At 37.3% G+C, this 23,703-nt stretch overlaps 1 protein-coding gene across 3 annotated transcripts in view; it reads right to left on the reverse strand.

Moving 5' to 3' along the window:
• Positions 1-23,703, reverse strand: part of COP1 (COP1 E3 ubiquitin ligase) — a 147,427-nt gene that overhangs the window by 76,492 nt on the left and 47,232 nt on the right. For all 3 annotated transcript variants that reach the window (XM_066371573.1, XM_066371574.1, XM_066371572.1), the window contains 3 exons: positions 18,831-18,890; positions 16,519-16,595; positions 7,702-7,759 (listed from right to left, as the gene is read on the reverse strand). In XM_066371573.1, coding sequence (XP_066227670.1) covers positions 7,702-7,759; positions 16,519-16,595; positions 18,831-18,890 — 195 coding nt within the window. The remainder of the gene's footprint in view (positions 1-7,701; positions 7,760-16,518; positions 16,596-18,830; positions 18,891-23,703) is intronic.

A 23,703-nucleotide genomic window follows, 5' to 3' on the forward strand; every position in this document is an offset into this window, starting at 1 on the left:
GCCACTCTAGTGCCTGGGGCAGAGGCCAAGGAGCCATCCCCAGCGCCCGGGCCATCTTTTGCTCCAATGGAGCCTTGGCTGCGGGAGGGGAAGAGAGAGACAGAGAGGAAGGAGAAGGGGAGGGGTGGAGAAGCAGATGGGCGCTTCTCCTGTGTGCCCTGGCCGGGAATCGAACCTGGGACTCCCGCACGCCAGGCCAATGCTCTACCACTGAGCCAACCGGCCAGTGCCAAAAATCTATTCCTTTTATGTACCAACATATTTTATGTAATTTATAAGGGGATTAATTTTAGATTTTTTACAAAGTGATCAGCTCCATGAAGAAACAAAAGACTTCATAGTATAAAACATGAGAATGATTACAGTAACAAAAATCAGGACTGTGGCATATAAGACAAACAAGAAGTACTTAACACCATTTGGTTTGGCATCCAGTTTTTTTTTTTGTTTTTGTTTTTGTTTTTAAGGCACACTCTTAGGTAAGAGGTGCTTTTTATTTATTTATTTATTTTTATTCATTTTTAGAGAGGAGAGGGAGAGACAGAGAGAGAGAGGTTGGAGAGACAGAGAGGAGAGACAGAGAGATAGAAGGGGGGAGGTGCTGGAAGCATCAACTCCCCTATGTGCCTTGACCAGGCAAGCTCAGGGTTTCGAACCGGCAACCTCAGCATTTCCAGGTCGACGCTTTATCCACTGCGCCACCACAGATCAGGCTTGGCATCCAGTTTTTATAGCAAATTCATCTTCACTATTACTTTGCTTATATTTATTCTAAGCTTTTCTTTTCCTTTTTAATCCATCTGAAACTAGGTTGCCTCACAACTGTTGCTTAACACACATCACTTGGCTCAGTGCACGAGTTTAATTATTAAATTCACAAATAACATTAATATAAATTTAAAAAACAGGCTATGATGGGATAAATGTTTTGAGATTACAAATAGGTTGCAGATAATCCAGAAGACCAATAGCAGGTTAAACATAACCTCAGAATAAGGTCTATAACCAAAGGTAGTATATAAACATGGCCAGAAATCAAAAGGAAATGTCTCCTTGTGATTATCTAATTAGTTCTAAAGAAAATGGTCACCCTTAACAAACTCAAAAATAATTAAATTTCACTACAGCAAAACAGAAACATGTAATATCTTATCTGGTAACTGAGAAAGTAAAAAAAACTCACATAATGCTAAGAAGTTAGCAGGCATTCTATAAAGATAATAAAACAAATTCAACTTGATGATTAAACAAAATGATCCTTTACAGTGGTCTGTAAATTATGAAAAATCTTTCTAAAATTAACAAAAGATTGATTCCTAATGAATGGAATTAAACTGAAAATAAAGAAGCACACAAAACTAAATATTCCATTTCATATACTTAATATAAACTAATGACCAATACTACAAAAGCAATGAGATCTTTAAAAGATGAATGAAACCAATGTTTATACAATGAAAAAAAACCTTTTTACCATAGCACAGTTCCCCATCAATCTCACTAAGAGAGTCCTACACTAAATAAAGCTGAAAGTGTTCTGTGTGGTTAACATCTGCAAATTTTTAAAGATATAAATACTTCCTTCCTCCCATACTAATTTAAAAAATAAAGCAATGTATAATAAAAACCTAATTATTATTTACACAGTAAGTAATTTTTATAAGATCAAGGACCAAGTGCAAAATAATAAAACAAATTAACTGTTAAACATACACATTTTCATAAAAACATATTAAAGGATAGCATTAAAGGGAAAGGCTGCATAATTTAGAACAGTGGTTCTCAGAGCACAGTACTCAAAGTGTGGTCTTTAGGCACCTGGAGGTTCTCAGACTCTTTCAGGGTATTTGTGAGGTCAAAACTATGTTTATAAGTAGAGTGAAATGTTATTTGCTGCTTTCACTATCCTTATATATGCACTAGTTATGCTAAAGCAGCCAAGTTCAGTATAAACTGCTGGCCTCTAGCCAAATCAAGGTACTAGCACCAAGATCATTGCTAAACATATTTTTTACCATTACTTGAATAAAACAAACAAAACTACATATACACATTTCATAAAAGTATCCCTCAAAAACACTTTTTTGTTACTTTTTAAAAATCAAGATGATTGACATATTAGTTTCAGATGTGTAACATGATTCACTATTTGTATATATTGTGAAATGAAGACCACAGTACCTCTAGTTAACATCCATCACCACACACTTAAAAATATTTTTCTTGTAATGAATCTTTTAAGATCTACTCTCTCACAACTTTCAAATATACAGTACAGTATTGTTCACTATAGTCACCATGCTGCAAATTACATCCCCAGGACTTGTTTATTTTGTAACTAGCTGTTCTTAGCTTTTGACCCCCTTTACCCTTTATACCCATCCTGCAACCCATGCCTCTGGCAACCATCGATCTATCTATCATCTGTATTTATTAGCTGGTTTTAGTTTTTTTAAGATTCCACATGTAAGTGAGATCCTTGTGAGAAAGATAAAGTCTTTCTTTGTCCAATTTATTTCACAATGACTTCAAGGTCCATTTATGCTGTCACAAATGCCAAGATTTCCTTCATTTCTTATGGCTGAATATGCCACTGTATGTATATATACCACATTTTCTTTTCAGTCACTTTTAGGGCCAAAGCCAAAAATCATCACCAAGACCAATGTCAAGGAGCTTACTGCCTAAATTTTCTTCTAGGAGTTTTGTGGTTTCAGGGCACAGGTTCAAGTCTAATCTATTTTGAGTTAATTTTTGTGTCTGGTGTTAAGATTGTAATCCAGTTTCATTTTTATGCATGTGGCCAGTTTCCCCAATACCATTTGTTATAGAGCTTATCTATCCCCTGTTGTATATTCTTAAATTCTCTGTCGTAAACTAATTGGCCATATATGAATTGGTTCATTTCTGGACTCTCTATTCTCTGCCATTGATATCTGTGTCTGTTTTTATGTCAGTATCATACTGCTCTCATTACTGTAGTTTTGTAATACAGTTTGAAATCAGGAACTGTGAGGTCTCCAGCTTTGCTCTTCTTTCTCAAGATTGCTTTGGCTATTTTATTTTACTCCATTTGGAACTTTCATTAAAACTATGAAGTTGATATAAAAAGCTATTTTAAATTTTGAAGCAATTAAACCAGTTACCTACCATATGATACCTTTCCCAGTTTGGTTTTAAAATTTTGTTTATTGTACTTTCTATATATAAGATTTTCTTAATTTCTATAGTTCTATTATAATTTAAATCATTATTTAGCTGATCGGGATTCTTATATAAGTGATAAAACAGAACTAAATTCCCTGAAAATGGTTCCTAGTTACTATTTACTTAATGTCCCCTCTCACCCCAACAATCTTCACCACAGGCTAAACTCTTAATTACCTTTCAGTTAGCTTTTAATTTTTTACTGTGCTCCTTTTGTTATAGCAGTCTTAGAATCATTTTAATATCTTATTTGGTGGATGCCATCATAATTATTCTGAATCATTCATTCTACCAATTAGTTGAAGTGAGTTGGTCACTCTGCACACCCTTAAAAATATTCTTGAGATTTTTCTTAACTGGAATTGCATTAAATTAACAGTTATGATAACTGGGCTATTTGAATTGTTTTATAATTGTTTTAATCTATTTAATTATTTTATTTCTCTTGAAAATTATACATTTTATTAAAATTGCCATTTTATTAATATGCAACAGCACTAAATTATTTTACTTTGCACCATATTATAATAGTCAACTCCAACTGGATATTAAAACATTTTACTGCGTATAAGCTCTTTCTGTATTTGTCTTTCTATATTTACCATCTTAAATCTTTCCCAGCTTCTTGAGTTGAATGTCTAGTTCATTTACTGTCATTCTCATCTAAAAATGAATGCATTTAATATTATAAATTTTTAGGGAAATTCTGGTCACATTTCATAAATTTTTATATGCAATATTTTCACTAGCATTATTTTTTTAATTGTTTCTGGCAGTATCTTAGAACCACTATTTGACACAAAAGTATTCAGTAGAGTCTTTAATATACTCTCTTCCAGATTATCTGTCTGCCTTTGTCTAAATATTCATTTACTTGGGTCTCTAATATACAGAATGCAGTCAATCCATTTTTCTAAGTGTTCCAAGAATACTATCAATACATAATCTTATGATGCAAAGTATAAAGTGAAACAAGTACTCATTTAACTGATCTTAGTGAAAAATCCAGAGTCTTTACAATGGCCTAAAAAAATGTCATTCCCCAAGTGGCTTCATTGTATTTTTACCTCATTTCTATTTATTCCCTCTTGCTCACTTCTGAACTATGGCAGGCATTCTCTTACCTCATTTACTTGTTACCCATCTGCTGCAAACGTCTTCCCAGAGATAAACCATGTGGCTTGCTCCCTCACCTCCTCTTGTTCAAAGGTTATCTATTTTTATTACCATCGCTATCTATTGAATGAGACTGGAAGCTTGGTTACTGCAAGATTTTTGTCTGTTTTAACAGTTTGGGTTCAATAGTGTATCCCTAGAACCTAAAATAGTGCCTGGTAAATAGCACGTTCTCAAAGAAATCTTTCAGTTGGAAAAAATGTATATTTGAAAGCACAGGTTCTGAAGCCATAATGCTCGAGTTAAAATCTCAGCTCCTTTCTCCTACTAGTTATTTAACCTTGGGCAACCTCCTTAATTTCTCTGTGGGTCAGTTTCCTTCTCAGCAAACAGAAAACAATAGCGGCCCTGGCAGGTTGGCTCAGTGGTAGAGCGTCGGCCTGGCGTGCAGGAGTCCCAGGTTTGATTCCCGGCCAGGGAACACAGGAGAAGCGCCCATCTGCTTCTTCACCCTTCCCCTTCTCCTTCCTCTCTGTCTCTCTCTTCCTCTCCCGCAGCCGAGGCTCCAATGGAGCAAAGTTGGTACGTTGGCACGGGCGCTGAGGATGGCTCTGTGGCCTCTGCCTCAGGCTCTAGAATGGCTCTGGTTGCAACAGAGCAATGGCCCAGATGGGCTGAGCATCGCTCCCTGGTGGGCCTGCCGGGTGGATCCCAGTCAGGCACATGCGGGAGTCTGTCTGACTGCCTCCCTGTTTCCAACTTCAGGAAAAAAAAAAAAAAGAAAACAATAGGAATAGTACGTATCTTATAGGAAGTTCTGAGAATTAGTACATGTAAAATCAAGTATTATGAGTTGTACTCATGAATAGGAAGTACAAAATAAACGTTACCTAGCACCTATTATTACTACTTTAATTATTTCTTAAGCTATTTTTTAAAATCTCCCACCAATGCTTAAGTTTTAATTAATTTTTTAAAATGTCTATCAGTTTTGCTTTATATAAATTCCAGTGCTTATACCCGAATCTGGTGTTTTAATAGCTGTTTGGAAATAGATACAAACCAATCTATGAACTTACTGTAAAAAATAGACCAAAAAAAGTAGGTATCAGTTCTGGCCTTTTAGCTCAGCAGGTTAGAGTGTCATCCTAAAACATCAAGTTTGTGGTTCCATCCCTGATCAGGGCACACACTGGAAGTGACCGGTGAATGCACAACTAAGTAGAATAACAAATAAAAGCTTCTCCCCCGCCCCCATTCTCTGTCTCTCTAAAATCAATCAATAAAAAAACTGATATAATCTATGATCTTAATAGAAAAAAAGAACAGCAATATATGTACATGCATATGAAGATAACACAAGAAGTACAGACTAGCTACACAAACAATAAAAGTAATAGAGATGATCATCTAAGTAGTGGTAAATGAAAAACACAAAAACTATATGATCCAAAAGATTTTCTTGTCACTGTGAGAAAAATATCTGCCTTATCATTAAGTGAATAAATAAATGAACATGCATTTTTTTAAAAAGGCCTCATTTTTTTCTTTTACTAAACAGAGAATATTGGGACAATCTGTAAAATCAGAATAAGTTACAGAAGTTAGATAATAGCACGACAAAAATGTTAACTTCTTGAATTTTAAAATTATATTTTAAATTATGTGATTATATAGGACAATATCCTCGATCTAAAGGAAATACGGACTGCAGTATTTAGAGGCATAGGAACATGGCCCTGGCCGGTTGGCTCAGTGGTAGAGCGTCGGCCTGGTGTGCAGAAGTTCCGGGTTCGATTCCCGGCCAGGGCACACAGGAGAAGCGCCCATTTGCTTCTCTACCCCACCCTCCTTCCTCTCTGTCTCTCTCTTCCCCTCCCGTAGCCAAAGCTCCATTGGAGCAAAGATGGCCCGGGCGCTGGGGATGGCTCCTTGGCCTCTGCCCCAGGCGCTAGAGTGGCTCTGGTTGCGGCAGAGCGAGGCCCCAGAGGGGCAGAGCATCGCCCCCTGGTGGGCAGAGCGTCGCTCCTGGTGGGCGTGCCGGGTGGATCCCGGTCGGGCGCATGCGGGAGTCTGTCTGTCTCTCCCCGTTTCTAGCTTCAGAAAAATACAAAAAAAAAAAAAAAAGTTTATATGTCTATACCTTATTCAAACAATTCAGACAAAAAATTATATGTGTATGTAATAAAAAACAGAATGGGAATGATAAAGAAAATGTGATCAAATGATACCATCTGGACAATTTAGATCGGGGTAATCAACCTTTTTATACCTACCGCCCACTTTTGTATCTCTGTTAGTAGTAAAATTTTCTAATCACCCACCGGTTCCACAGGAATGGTGATTTATAAAGTAGGAAAGTAACTTTACTTTATAAAATTTATAAAGCAAAGTTACAGCAAGTTAAAGCATATAATAATAATTATTTACCAAGTACTTTATGTTGGATTTTCGCTAAGTTTGGCAGAATAAATCTTTTTATTATTATTTTTTTTTATTTATTCATTTTAGAGGGGGGAGAGAGAGAGAGAAAGAGAGAGAGAGAGAGAGAGAGAGAGAGAGAGAGAGAAAGAGAGAGAGAGAGAGAGAGAGAAGGAGGGGAGGAGCAGGAAGCTTCAACTCCCATATGTGCCTTGACTGGGCAAGCCCAGGGTTTTGAACCGGCGACCTCAGTATTCCAGGTCGATGCTTTTACAGAATAAATCTTTATAAAACAACTTACTATAGTTAAATCTTTTTATTTATACTTTGGTTGCTCCACTACCGTCCACCATGAAAGCTGGAATGCCCACTAGTGGGCGGTAGAGACCAGGTTGACTACCACTGATCTAGATAAAGAATATAAAGGTATTCTTTTTATCTTGTAACATTTTTCTAAGTCTGAAATTATTTCATTATAGAAAATTTTTGTTTATAAGGTCTGGCCTCAAAATTAAATCTGACAAATATCAGTATTCCCAAGTCAGAGATGAAGAGAGTGAGTCAAAATAATCATACAATTACTAGAAGAGAAATAAAGCTAGAGACTATTTTACTCAAACCTATAGTTAACTTTCCAGAGGAAAGCAGATTTAAACATAATAATGAATATTTCATCAAGAGATTATAACTTTCTTATCCCTGATCATTTATAATGTCCTCCTTCTCAAGGTCTGATGTTATCATTACCAGTATGTTAAAAAGATTTTTTAACTTATCATCGATGAGCAAATAAAGAGCTGATTATACATCAGAGCCACTCAAGTCCTAATCAATGCCACAGCATTCAAAACAGCAGTCTTTAACACAGGACAGGACAGTGACCCAATCTCTGATTTTACAACTCCGAAGATTATACTCATGGTACCACTGAAACATATTGTTAACTATAGAATTTACCTGAGAACTTCCACTGAACCCTGGAGGTTGGCTGTATTCTGTAGAATCAATAATACTACTGCAAAATGAAGAGAGAAAAATGTGATTTCAGTGTTTACATTATTTTACCAACAGAAAAAGTAAAACTAAAATATTTCTAATTTCTAAGCAAAGAAAATATTGCTAATAATTTAATTAAACATCAAATAAAGGCATAACCCTTAAATAAACAAACAAAAAAATCAGTAAATAGTTAAGCAATTTACCCCTTCACCTCAGCACCTTAAACAGGCACATGATGAAAGAATGTTAATAGAAAAATCACAGGACAGGTGTATACAATGTATTTGCTTCAATTAGGTTTTCAGCTAGATTATAAATTGTCTGGAATCCTATGCATATGTAGATAACACAAGAAGTATAGACTAGCTACACAAACTAACAATAAAAGTAATAGAGGTGGTCATCTAAGTAGTGGGAAAAGAAAAACACAAACAGAAGGAAAGAGTACTGGGAAAAGAGCACAGCATGCAACCACAAGTGACGGTTACCAGATACTGCTATGTACTAAAGAGCTGTGTGCCATTGGACAAGCACCTTAGAACCCCTCACTTTCCTATCTGCAAAGTGAGATGAGTGGGGACTAACTTGTCTCTAGAATGTCTAGAGTCCCTTCCATATAAAAATATTATAATCATCTCACATGAAAGGAAACCATAAAAAAGAATGGAACAAATAATAAAATACCAATACTCTTTCTTTCATAACCCAAAACCTATATACCAGTTTTCTCTGCTCTGGTTGAACAGAATTTGCTTTCTGCATTAGTTCTTTACGTTCGGTTATATTGTCTGAATTCTCCTACTTAACCCTAGAAAAGCCTCTAGAAGTCCAGACTCGTATCCATTCTGTTAGTTTTATCAAACCATTTCTATCTTAATCACTTCATTACACTATCCCCCTCCCATCTTAAAAAAAAAATAAATTAGCCTATGTCCACAGTGGTCGGCAAACTCATTAGTCAACAGAGCCAAATATCAACAGTACAATGATTGAAATTTCTTTTGAGAGCCAAATTTTTTAAACTTAAACTATACAGGTAGGTACATTGTTATTAACTTAATTAAAATACTACTCCTAAGCTGGCATTTGCGCCCACATGTGGTATTTTGTGGAAGAGCCACATTCAAGGGGCCAAAGAAATGCATGTGGCTCGTGAGCCACTGTTTGTTGACCACTGGACTATGGAGACTATTAATATCTAAAAATGGAAATAACATATATATCACCCATGATAATCCAACAATTATTTACATTTTAAAAACTCTTCTTTCCTTTTTCTACTAAAAAATGTTTCAATTCTTGTCTAGCCTAATCAATTTAAGCAAATGAGGATACTGATTAAAATGCTTCTTTCTACACAAATACACACAAGCACTATTTTACCTTAGTACTCAAATAATATCAAAAGTTATAACATGAGAGGTGCTCTTAAGAGCATGGACTGGGTTTGAATTTCATCCCTTAGCGGCTAAATGCCTCTGGGCAAGTTACTAATGTTAATTTGATATCCACTTTCTCCATCTATTAAATGAGGGGCCCTGGTTGGTTGACTCAGTGGTAAAGCATCCGCCTTGGCGTGTAGATATCACAGGTTCAATTTCTGGTCATGGCACACAGGAGAAGCAACCACCTGCTTCTCCACCCCTCCCCCTCTCGCTTTTCTCTCTCTCTACACCTTACACTAGGAAGAGTTCGGTTGCTGAGCAACAGAGCAATGCCCCAGATGGGTAGAGTATCACCCCCTAATGAGCTTGCTCAGTGGAACCTGGTTAGGGTGCATGTGGGAGTCTGTCTCTCCCTCCTCTCCTTTGACTGAATAAGAGGAAAAAAAAAGATTTAACATAAAAAAAATAAATATAAGATTTTTAAATAAATGGAGCAAAAGAAAAATGCTGTGCATACGTGAAATTAGACTAACCACTGTCATGATTTAGTTTTCATTAGTATAAACTCAAGGTAGAGAAAAATAAACTTTACATTTAATGAACTATAAGGGGCTATAGCCAAAACCTGTGCTTTACCAGTGTTCTACATAAAATTATTAAGCCAGGCCCTGGCTGGTTGGCTCAGTGGTAGAGCGTCAGCCTGGCGTGCAGGAGTCCCGGGTTCAATTCCAGGCCAGGGCACACAGGAGAAGCGCCCATCTGCTTCTCCATCCCTCCCCCTCTCCTTCCTCTCTGTCTCTCTGTCTCTCTCTTCCCCTCCCACAGCCAGGGCTCCATTGGAGCAAGGTTGGCCCAGGCGCTGAGGATGGCTCCATGGCCTCTGCCTCAGGCGCTAGAGTGGCTCTGGTTGCAACAGAGCAACGCGCCAGATGGGCAGAGCATCACCCCCTGGTGGGCATGCCTGGTGGATCCCGGTTGGGCGCATGCCAGGTGGATCCTGGTCGGGCACATGTGGGAGTTTGTCTGACTGCCTCCCTGTTTCCAACTTCAGAAAAAAAAAAAAAAAGAAAAGAAAAAATTATTAAGCCAGTTCCCCAAAACAAAGCATACTGGCCCTGGCCGGTTGGCTCAGCGGTAGAGCGTTGGCCTGGCGTGCGGGGGACCCGGGTTCGATTCCCGGCCAGGGCACATAGGAGAAGCGCCCATTTGCTTCTCCACACCCCCCCCTTCCTCTCTGTCTCTCTCTTCCCCTCCCGCAGCCAAGGCTCCATTGGAGCAAAGCCCGGGCGCTGGGGATGGCTCCTTGGCCTCTGCCCCAGGCACTAGAGTGGCTCTGGTCGCGGCAGAGCGACGCCCCGGAGGGGCAGAGCATCGCCCCCTGGTGGGCAGAGCGTCGCCCCTGGTGGGCGTGCCGGGTGGATCCCGGTTGGGCGCATGCGGGAGTCTGTCTGACTGTCTCTCCCCGTTTCCAGCTTCAGAGAAGTGCAAAAAAAAAAAACAAAAAAACAACAACAAAGCATACTAAGCAACGTCATCTAAGAATAATCTGACATAAATTTGAATAATGCTTAATTAAAACAGAATATGATTTTAATTTTTTAAAACAGTAGTTTGTCACTATCTTATTATTCCATTTCATCCAAGGCAATAATTCTTAGTATTACAGATTAGAGCTAAATTACTAAATTACATTTTTCTCAAAATAATGTCAGTTACTTAACACAGAACTACTTCTCTGCTACAACAAAGTGTATGTATCACGTCCTTTTCATAAGAAGTGAAGCCTTGATTTTCAAATTATCCCATTTACTAAACAAACAAAATTTTTGTGGCCATATTTTGAAGATACCTCAACAGATGCTAAAAATCAGTCTTTCTGTTGGGCTTTTCCTTTCTAATTCCACATACCCTTTAACATTTGATACAACTATTCAAACAAATCATCCACAATCAATGTGACTATAATCTATCCACTTTAGGACAATGACAGCAGTAGCTAGCATCTACTGAGTGCGTACTGTGTGCCAGGCATTATTCTCATTTCTTTAAATTACTATCATGTCTTACCAGCCAAGACAGCTATCTTTATTTTACAAATGAGAAAACTGAGGTATATGGAAATTAATAACTTGCCTAAGGTCAAACCACTAATAAGTTGTGGAGCCAGAATTTGAATCCAGGCAATATAATTCCAGAATCTTTACTTAACACTGCTAAAGTGATACATGTTTTCTCTCCTTGAACAATCACTGCCCTGCCATTTTTTAACTAAAAGTTTCTATTCATCTTCTGCTCAATGTTTTATTATTTTCAACTCCATGATGAGAGCTCCAAAACTCTTTCACTTCTCAAGGCTCTCGAGTAAGCATGCTTGTATTAGAATACTGGTCTGCACTAACTGTATGATACTGGCAAATCACTTCATCTCCACTCAAGTGACTCAATTCCTTGGCTGTAAAATAAAAAGGATGAAAAAACCTATTACATAGCATTTGTTCTGATGATTGTATGAGATAATATGTTCAAATTACATCACCTAATACACAGATGCTATATTACTCTGACAGTTACAACTTTTGCAAATAAATGTGGTCCTCCTCTAGACTTAATTTTAACATTCCTGGCTCTCTTAAACCCAGGAACTTGATTTGAGGTGTACTGAAGACATTAAAGAAAGACATGTAACTTTATAGAGCAGAGAGTAAAATAATTAGAAATCTTCACCCTAAACTCTCCAAAAGATGAAATAAGCTCAAGACAGTTATAAAACTTTAGTGTTGGATATTTGAGCTTTCTTTTATGAAAGAGAACATCAGTGTATCTGATTTAAAGATTTAAAAACATGTCAGTAATGATAACATATTCTCTATCTACCAAACCAGTGTTTACATATTTTTAAAGTATGACCCCCAAGCCTGCATTTGAATCTCTAGCATCCATCTCAGACCTCATGATCAGATTTGGGGACAGAGTTCAAAAATCTGCATTGCAAAAATCTGCCTAGTCATACCTCAGAATTCAGAACTGGAAGGGTCTGGCAACAGCTTCATCAAGCAGTGACAATTACAGTTTATAACAAGAGCCTAAAGATGTTTTTTAAAAATCCTGGAATGTCTACTAATCAAACATGATTACTAAAGTTTTAGAGTTAAATTCATTTTGATTATTTTAATTCTTGGAATTGAAAGTCTATTCATGCTATATTTGAAGCACAATAACTGATTTGCCAGCATAACTTATTTTCCATCCTAAGGCCATGGGTCTGTCATATTCACAACTATGATATATTCCCAGTGCCAAAAACAGTGTTTGATACATGCTGGATACACCCCCCAAAGCTGGTTGATTGTAAGAATAAAGTCTTCAAATATTCCCATAAAGGAAGTTATACTCTTTCTAAAATGATTTTCATAACTTGCTCCATTTCTATTACCTATCAATTTAATTAGATATTACAGATGTAAGAAGAGTGTCCTATTATTGCCAAGGCAGTTTGATTTCTGCATTTTGTGTTTTTAAGTCCAAGTTAAAAATTCTGTAGGATTCTTCAAGGGTCTTCCATTGCTTATGGCATTAAGTTCAACTCCTTTAAATGGTATAGAGTCAGAGTTAAGGCAAGTATCCCCTTTATTTCCCCAAATAAAACACACAATAGATAAACTTCATTAAAATATAGCAAAACCTCATTTATGTTCAAAAGTCCTCCATGCCAGCGCAGCAAAGATTTCTTAAGATATGTCTGTAATCACCTAACCTTGGGGAGAAGCTATTTAAGAGATGAATCCAAGAAGTTTCTATGCAAAAGAAACAGTATATATATAGGTACCGTAATATACTGTTTTGGGAGTTAAATGCAATTCTAACATATAAAAATAGTAGGCACAGCCAGGTGAGTGTGAAAGACCATACATGTACATAAAAGAAATATCATATTTCAGGCACTAAGGAGGCTAGATTCCATGTGATATTGGGTCTAAACAAGGCAGCAGGAAGAGAATGACAGGATTCGGCAATGAGAGCTGATCCTGGTATATACACAGAAGACAAAATCCTAGGGGTCAGAGGGTTGTATTGGTCTTTCTCTCTTTTCATTTAAATATAAGATCTAATCATAAACCCAGAATCTATGCTATAAGGAATCCAATGACCTGACATATAAAGAAGGCCCTCATAGAAATAAATGAATCTACAAACAGGCTTTTTAAATTTTTTTTTTTTTTTTTTGTATTTTTCTGAAGTTGGAAACGGGGAGGCAGTCAGACAGACTCCCGCATGCGCCCGACCGGGATCCACCGGGCATGCCCACCAGGGGGCGATGCTCTGCCCATTTGGGGTGTCTCTCTGTTGTGACCAGAGCCATTCTAGTGCCTGAGGCAGAGGCTGTGGAGCCATCCTCAGCGCCCGGGCCAACTCTGCTCCAATAGAGCCTTGGTTGCGGGAGGGGAAGAGAGAGACAGAGAGGAAGGAGAGGGGGAGGGGTGGAGAAGCAGATGGGTCCTTCTCCTGTGTGCCCTGGCCGGGAATCGAACCCAGGACTCCTGCACGCCAGGCCAACGCTCTACCACTGAGCCAATCAGCTAGGGCTACAAACAGGCTTTTTAAAAACTAAGCCTGCTTAAAAGAGAAACCAAAACATTACAGTGAGGAATAAAAACAAAAACTAGATGGCATTTAAGTAACAAATCTAATAATTATGGGGGAAGTTATTATACTTACAACTTGCACACTATTCTCAAAAATAAAGAAAAATCAAATATTGATAGTATAACATGATATCCTTTCCAGCATGTTCAATTTCACATCCCAAACTTAAGGGTCATTTTCTAAGAGTGTTTAAAAGGCAACATCATTTTTCTCAAGTGTCTCTCTGAAACTCTGAGGAATATTCAAATTATTTGTTTTAATAAAATGTCAAAACACTCTTGATATTTTCTTAAAGAAAATATCATGTTTGCCTATTTTCCCTTCTTCACCTGTTTACCAGTCTAAGTATGCCCGAATCTCATTTGATGATAGCTTTGCACACTATTTTAGCAATTCTCCAACAATGTTTTCATAGATTTCATGATATCCTGTATCTTTTACAAATATGCTACTTTCTTTACAATGCAACTACTTCTCATCTCTTCCACCAATAAAATCCTAATCCAAGCCATTGTCTCCTCTCCTCTGGACTGTTGCAATGCTTCCTTACCTTCCTCCTGGCTTCCAATGGCAGGAGGTTGAAAGGGATTCACTCCTCACTATTTTCCACATTTTAAAATCTGAATCACATCCTACTCAAAACTCTCCCATGACTTTCAATCATATTTATATTTCATTTATGTGTCACCTAAAATATCACCTCCTCGGAGAAGCCTGACTATTCAAACTAAAACAGAATCCTCTGCAAACCCCTAGTAGGCCTAATTTTTTACCTCCTAAGGTACTACTTATATGCTATCTAAGTGCTACAGTATAAATTTGCTTTTTTAGTATCCTCCCCAACCTCCACCCCTCCCAAATGTAAACACCATAAGGGTAGGGCTTTGCCAGCCAACTAGGTTCACCATCTAGAATAGAGTCTACTTCAGAGGCATTGAATAAACAGAGCCAGTTACATGAATATAACACTATCTTGTCACATGTTAATAAAAACCAACAGGTAGAGCCTGACCAGGCAGTGGTGCAGTGGACAGAGCGTCAGAATGGGATGCCGAGGACCCAAGTTCGAGACCCCGAGGTCACCAGCTTGAGCGCGGGCTCATCTGGTTTGAGCAAAAGCTCACCAGTTTGAACCCAAGGTCGTTGGCTCGAGCAGGGGGTTGCTTGGTCTGCTGAAGGCCCGCGGTCAAGGCACATATGAGAAAGCAATCAATGAACAACTAAGGTATCACAATACGCAACGAAAAACTAATGATTGATGCTTCTCATCTCTCTCCATTCCTGTCTGTCTGTCCCTGTCTATCCCTCTCTCTGACTATCTCTGTAAAAAAACAACAAAAAAAACAAAAAAACAAACAAAAAAAAACCCCAATAGGTAGAGATTGAGTAACAAAGACCTGGATACAAGAGAGATAAATACATGCTACTATTAGACAAAAAGGGATATGCTAATGCGAACTGTCAATTTATTAGTGAATATTATGTGATATAACAACTTTTGCTTGCCTACATACACTCACATAATAAATATTCCATGGACAAAGATCCCCTGTATATTAGAAAGTAAATGCTAAATTTATAAATAACAATATACCAGAGACTGAGTCATTCCCAGGTGTTTTAAGTAAAATGAAGTTAGAGAAAAACAAGCTAAATTATAGAGCTAAGTGACCATAGAATCAACTAGAATTCACAAGGATCTTCATAAAATGGTTAAGGGGAAAAATAGCAAACATCCACGAATGCTTTTGAAGTAGAACATCCCCTGTGCCCCTTTTGATACATTGTACCAAACTGGGCTCACAATAGCTTCTCTGAACTGACATGACAGGTTCTGAGGGTTGTATGTATGATCTCTTATATTGGCATCAGACTGCCCAATAATACACATGTTGTCCTAAAACTGTTTGCCTAAAAAGCTTCCATTGGATCAGTAGTCTAAATGGATTAGGCAAGTTAAAAATATATAAAATTGCTCTTTAAACATTCAAGCAAAAACATTCAAAATTTAGGTTATACTGATTTCATCAAATAGAACTTTAGAAGGAACCACAGACATTCACTGTATCTCATAAATATTGAATGAGGCCAGTCACTACTAATTCTCTAAAACCTAGGGAAACAGGTGTGAGCTAGACAAATGCAGTCCCTGCGCTAAGAGAGTATACAAAACAGAAGACTTAATAACAGGGAGTTATGAAGATGACAGGGAGAACTAAACTATTCAATTTATCTAATGCCCTCATTTTAAATCTAGGGAAAGTGATCTGTCCAAGAAAATTCAGTAAGTTATGAGACAAGCTCAAGGTTCTATTTTATTAAATTTCTCCTATTATTACCACTTTATGTTCTCAAATTATACATTTTTAATGCCATCCAAGTTTTAATTTACAAAATATTTAAAGCTACTATTATTTCAAGAAATTCACCAAACCTTTCATTAAGCAGTGTATTCATAATTTACAATATTCTATCAAAATCAAGTATTATTGCATAAATTATATCTCTGAATCATTCTAACAACCTAGTTTCCTTTTTGATGTTCTACATTTTGATATTCAGTGACCATCCCTGGCATGAAAATTCAAAGCATTAAAGAAACAGACAGGTAATCTGAATCTCATCTCTAGCTCATAACCAAAAAAAGGGGTTTTCTACATCACACGGAAAAGGCTCCCAAGGTCTAGCACTATATGTGCACTTGGTCACATAAATCCTATACAATTACAAGAATGAGGTTTTGTACCTGTGTGATGGCGAAGGAGCTTCAAACTGCGGCACTGTGCTGTCCTCACTGACAGGAGAGTACAAGCCACTCATTTCCTGAAAGTATAATTGTTTGAGTTTAGAAGATGTGTAAGTCAAAACTAGATATGGTATCATACTCCTTTCCAACCCTGGGTTTTTATCAGTCCCTTTTCTGTCTCACCATCCAACTTGCTCAAGGCTTCCTCTCCACAAAATGTGAAAGCAAGATCTAAAAAGTGAAGAGATAAGCCTTTTCTATGGAAAACATTGTAAAAAAAAATAGAAAATCTTTAATAAATATTCTCACTAATAAAGCCACCAACACAAAAAAGACAAATGTAAAGCGAGTTGGCCCTTGAACAACATGGGAGTTATGGGTACCACACCCCAACCATCCTATATAACTGCTATAACTCTTGACTCCCCCAAAATTTCACTAACAGTCGACTCTTGACCAGAATCCTTATTGATAACACTCAATTAACACATATTATATATTTTTTATGTATTATATACTGTATTCCTTAAGCTAGAGAAAAAATGTTACTAATAAAAATAAATAAAATTTATGCTATTAAAAAGTAAACCCCTCCCTGGACGGTTGGCTCAGTGGTAAGAGCGTCGGCCTGGCGTGCAGGAGTCCCAGGTTCGATTCCCGGCCAGGGCACAAAAGAGAAGCGCCCATCTGCTTCTCCACCCCTCCCCCTCTCCTTCCTCTCTGTCTCTCTCTTCCCCTCCCGCAGCCAAGGCTCCAATGGAGCCAAGTTGGACCGGGCACTGAGGATGGCTCTATGGCCTCTGCCTCAGGTGCTAGAATGGCTCTGGTTGCAACAAAGCAATGCCCCAGATGTGCAGAGCATCGCCCCCTGGTGGGCATGCCAGGTGGATCCTGGTCGGGCACATGCGGGAGTCTGCCTGCCTGCCTGCCTCCCCGTTTCCAACTTCAGAAAAATAAAAACATTAAAAAAATTAAAAAGTAAACCCTGCATATAACTGGATCTGTGCAGTTCAAAGCTGTATGAACAAAAAACTAGTTAACACTGATCGGGGTATGTACTGATAAATACTAAGATAAAAATGACAGTATGATAACTGGATCTTTAGGTTCAATTCTCTGAGGTACAGAAGAGAATGTGTCAGTCTCTACTTTAAAAATATATTCTGGCCTGACCTGCGGTGGCACAGTGAATCAAGCATCAACCTGAAATGCTGAGGTCGTTGGTTCAGAACCCTGGGCCTGCCTGGTCAAGGCACATGTGGGAGTTGATGCTTCCTGCTCCTCCCCCCACTTCTCTCTCTCTCTCTCTCTCTCTCTCTCTCTCTCTTCTCTAAAATGAATAAATAAAAATTTAAAAAATGTATCTTCTGAAAAAAATGTTTAAAAAGTAACACTTCTCTTGATTCAAATATTAGCTTTGTTTAATAAAGATGTAAACTCTAACTTCTGATCACTAATCCAGAGGGAAAGCCTCCTAATCAAGTATTATTGCATAAATTATGCCTGAATCATACCAACAAACTGGTCTCCTTTTTTATGTTCTACATGTTGATTAATAAAAAATTAGCAAATTTCAAAATACAACTAAATATACATAATCAAGCAAAATTATTTCTGACTAATTTAAACTCAGTTTAATCATACAATCAAGCGAGGGACTTAAATATAGGTTATGAATGCCACATGGGATACTGAACTTCCACTAAGAGTAAAGTCAAGATCAATTAACATGTATCAGCAAAAGAAAAGTATAACACATGTAAATAATTAAAAACACAGTAAATTTAAATACAGCTGAAAATAATAACCTCACATCATAATAACCTATAAGACTCTCAAAGATCCTCCCATGCATTTCTATGAGTAAACTATATCATACTATAAATTCTTAGATTATTGGTAATGTATTCTCATATCTTTCTTAAATTAATGCTAGCACCAAGTAATGCACAATAGATAGATTAAAAAAATTTACTTAATAAAAGAATAGACTCATGAGATATTTTAATAATAATTGAGGGTTTTGTGGGAATTAAGTTAATATGATGGTACATACAAAAAAATGATTTTTCAACCAATCCAAAAATAATTATGGCAATAAAACAGTGAAAACAAATTCAGAATACATTTTATCCTAAAGAAAGAGATGCTATTTCTATAAAAATGCACTCTCAATTAAAATTAAAGTAACATCTGTTACTTTCTATATAATGGGGCCCAATTCCATAAATTTAATGCAGCAATTAAAAGGAAAAGTGACAATTTCATGAAATTTAAAAATTGCTAGAGGTGAGAAATTCTTGATATCTTACTTCCACTCTTTTAATATCCTCTTCCAAAACACTTAGCTCCTTCTGAATCTGTTCCAGTTGCTGCAGATAAAAGAGGGGAAAAAAGCCTAAATCAAACCATACTAACATCACCAAGATTATAAAACAACTTTACATTTGTAAAATGATTTTCAGAAAACTGGGAAGGAATGGTAAATTGTAAGGATGAAAACCCACACACAAAATAATCTGGAAGTTCCTATGTTAAAGTGTAAATGAAGAGACTTAATATTTAAGAAAAAAGTAAATACTTTTTTTAATGTAAGAACTGACTTTTTAATAAAAAGGTGAACAACAATGATAATGTGACATTAAAAACACAAGCCATTCAACTTCATTTAATTATTGTCAGCATGTGAGTTGTAAACCCAATTTTAATAATAAAATTTAGAGTCCTGGCTCATTGGCTCAGTGGTAGAGCATTGGCCCAGAGTGTGAAAGTCCTGTGATCAATTCCTGATCAGGGCACATAGGAGAGGCACCCATCTGCTTCTCCACCCTTCCCCCTCTCCTTCCTCTGTCTCTCTTCCCCTTCCACAGCCAAGGCTCCCCTGGAGCAAAGTTGGCCCAGGTGCTGAGGATGGCTCCATGGCCTCCATCTCAGGCACTAGAATGGCTCCAGTTGCAAGGGAGCAATGGGTCAGCTGGGCAGAGCATTGCCCCCTCGTGGGCATCCTGGGTGGATCCTGGTCGGGCACATGCGGGAGTCTGTCTGTCTGCCTCCCCGCTTCTCACTTCAGAAAAATTAAAAAAATAATAAAATAAAATAAAACTTAGCTTCACAGAGGTTATACTCCACCTTCCAAAAGCAATCACAAGTTAGCATCTTAACATTTTCTTCTTAAGTACTTTTTAAAATATATTTAAGATAATGTTTTATCATTGATATCTTACCTATTGCATCATAACATTTTCCTATTTATTTGTTTATTTTTGTGAGAGAGACAGACAGACAGGAAGCGAGAGAGATGAGAAGCATCAATTCTTTGTCGCAGTACCTTAATTTTCATTGATTGCTTTCTATATGTGCCTTGACCGGGATCTACCACAGAGTGAGTAACCCCTTGCTCAAATCAGTGACCTTGGGCTCAAGTCAGCAACCATGGGGTCATGTCTATGATCCCATGCTCAAGCCAGCAACTCCACGGCTCAAGCTGGTGAGCCCGCGCTCAGGTTGGTGACCTTGGGGTTTTGAACCTGGGTCCTCTGCATCCTAGTCCGAAGCTTTATCCACTGCAAAGCCTGGTCAGGCTTTCCATGCCATTTAAATGCAAACATTTTAATTGCAGAATCACATTCAATACATTTAATCATTCCCCTTACCAGATACAAACTATTTGAAGTAATTCTAAAACACGAGTCTGACTTTCAAATTTTATTAAATATGAAATTATTAAAAACAACAAAGATTTAGCAAATCTTCACTCTATAAAACAAAACTGTTTTCCAGTAACAACACACCAATTTAAAATTCTTTCACTAGACTAGTCAATGTAAGTGGCTATCTTACTATTTATTCAGCAAGTGGCAAAACAGGCATTCAGACCAAGACCACCTTGCTCCAGAACTCACGCAATTAACCACTACAATTCAGGGATTGGAAACCTTTTTGGCTGAGAGAGCCAAGAATGCCACATATTTTAAAATGTAATTCCTTGAAAGTCATAAAACGACCCATGTATTAATACGTTACGCATTATCCAATAAAAATTTGGTGTTATCTCTGAGGACAGCTGTGATTGGCTCCAGCCACCAGCAGCCATGAACATGAACGGTAGGAAATGAATGGATTGTAATACATGAGAATGTTTTATATTTTTAATGTGTTTTTTTTTATTAAAGATTTGTCTGCGAGCCAGATGCAGCCATCAAAAGAGCCACATCTGGCTTGCGAGCCATAGGTTCCCGACCCCTGCACTACATGCTACTATTTCTTGAAAGCAGTACCTTAATATTTAACTTTCACTTCTTTAATATCTAATAATGGTAAAAAGACTTTTAAAGTTTATTAATAATAGAAGCTTCTCTTCTGTGGCAATACATATATAGTTGATAATATAATTGGTAGTTTATTAATTCATATAATTACCAATCCTAAGCATTTTGCTAAGCCCTAGGAAGAACAGGATTTAAAAAACTATAGCCTTTGCCCTCACAGAACCCTGTCTAGGGGAGATAACAAACAAGTAAACCAAAAATTAAATCATAGTAAGCATGATGATGATGGTATGCACACTAAATTAAGGAAACAGACTGATCCTAACCCAGATAAAAAACTCAGGGGCAGGGGAGAGGTAACTGGATAATTGAAATTACATCTGAAATTAAATGAAAGGCGGGGCCTTGAAGGACATATAGAATTTTTCTAGGTAGAATACAGTGGGGAAGTACAAAATAAGCAAGATAAATAATAATATATACAAAGGCACAAAAGCTATGAGAGAAAAAGAAACAATAAATATGAACCTATGAAAATGAACGAAATCATCCAATGTCAATTAGCACAGTCAGAAGAGATGAGAACAAGAACTGGATGGTAGGGAACAACAAAGTTTAAAAGATGGAGTAAGAAAGGAGAGACCCTGCATTAACTACTAAGTGCAAGGTGGTAACCACAAAACTTGGCATACTGGAAACCTGGGGTGGGGTGTAAAAATAGTAATTAGAGTAACCTCTAAAAAAATACACAGAGATGTATTCCAAAACATCATAAATAAATCAAAACAGAAAATTATAAAAACATCCAAGTAACCCCTAAGGAGAAAAACATAAAAGAAATAAACACTCTTCCATCTAATAAACTTTTCTCCACCCTACGTTGTTTTTACAATATTCTAAGACTATTCAATCAAATGACATTTAAAACTGAACAAAGGAATACTAGTACACTTTCAGAAAGAAATATGGCTTTAAAAATGCAGCAAAAACTAATATATAAAAACAAGCAGATACCACTGCACACCAATTAAAACAGCCAAAATCCAGAACACTAATGTCAAATGCTGGCAAAAATGTAGAGCAACAAAAACTTCTGTTGCTGGTGGAAATGCAAATTGGTATACAGTAACCACTTTGAAAAGCAGTTTAGCAGTTTCTTTAAGAAAAGAAATCACGCCTGACCAGGGGTAGCACAGTGGATAGAGCATTGGACTGGGAAACTGAGGACCCAGGTTCAAAACCTCAAGGTTGTCAGCTTGAGCGTGGGCTCATCCAGCTTGGGCATGGGCTCATCAGCCTGAGTGTGGGATCACAGACATTACCCCACGGCAGCTGGCTTGAGCCCAAAGGTCACTGACTTGAAGCCCAAGGTCACTGGCTTGAGCAAGGGGTCACTGGCTCAGCTGGAGCCCCCTGGTTAAGGCACAAATGAGAAAGCAATCAATAAACAACTAAGATGCCGCCACTACCAATTAATGATTCTCATCTCTCTCCCTTCCCTGTCTGTCCCTCCTCTCTCTCACTTTAAAAAAAAAAAATCATACATATGCTTATCATATGACCTAGTAATCATGCTCCTTGGTATTTATCCAAAGGAATGAAAACTATAACCACACAAAAACATGTTTATAGCAGGTTTATTTATTACTGCAAACCAAGATGTCCTTCAGCAAGTTAATGAATAAACAGTGGTACATCCAGACAATGGAATATATAAATATTATTCAGTGCTTAGAAGAAGTAAGCTTTCAAGCCTTAGAAGACATGGTGGAAATTTAAATGCATATTACTTCATTAAAAAAAAAAATCTAAAAGGCTCTAAACTGTATGATTCCCACTATGGGGACAGTAAAAATTAGTGGTTGCCTGGGTTTGGGAGTATGGGAGGGGATAGACAGGGGAAGCATGAAGAAATTTTAGTGCAGTAAAAACACTCTGTATGATACTATAACAATACACAATGTATAAAATCAAGAATAAATCTAAAAGTAAACTATGGACTTTGGGTGATTATGATAAATGTAGGTTCAACTATATAACAAATGTACCTGCTGGTGAGGGATGTTGATGGAGGAGTCTATGTATATGTGAGGCCAGGGGCTTTATGAGAAATCTCTGTACTTCCTCTCAATATGCTGTGAACCCAAAACTGCTCTAAAAAAGCAAAATTTTAAAACAAACACACATACAAATTCTGGGAGAGTTACCAGAAAAATCAAAGCAAATTTAGCCACATCAAGTGTAAACTATCATCTTACCACCCCACAAAAGGACACATACTTAGTACCAACGTCCTACAATAGCAAGCTCCATTCAGCCCTTCCACACCAACTCTTCTTCTAGGTTGAGAAGAAAACAAAGAAGCAGCAGCAAGAGCCACCCCCCTAAAAATATGGACTGTGGGGGCATAACAAAGATGGCTTATTTGAAAGCAAATGTAAATACATGTCAATACCAGTAGACAGTGATAATGTAATACCTAGAGCAGGGGTCAGGAACCTAGGGCTCGCGAGCCAGATGTGGCTCTTTTGATGGCTGCATCTGGCTCGCAGACAAATCTTTAATAAAAAAAATAACGTTAAAAATATAAAACATTCTTATGTATTACAATCCATTCATTTCCTACTGCTCATGTTCATGGTTGCAGGTGGTTGGAGCCAATCACAGCTGTCCTCTGGGACAACACCAAATTTTTATTGGATAATGCATAACGTACACGGGTCATTGTATGGCTCTCACGGAATTACATTTTAAAATATGTGGCGTTCATGGCTCTCTCAGCCAAAAAGGTTCCCGACCCCTGACCTAGAGTAACCTCTAAAAAAATACATAAAGAGACATACTCAAAAACAAATAAATTGAGAATTTAAAAAATATCCAAGTAACCCATAAGGAGAAAAACATAGGGGAAGTAAAT

Source organism: Saccopteryx leptura, chromosome 2, assembly GCF_036850995.1.
Source record: "Saccopteryx leptura isolate mSacLep1 chromosome 2, mSacLep1_pri_phased_curated, whole genome shotgun sequence".
Lineage (NCBI taxonomy): Eukaryota > Metazoa > Chordata > Mammalia > Chiroptera > Emballonuridae > Saccopteryx > Saccopteryx leptura.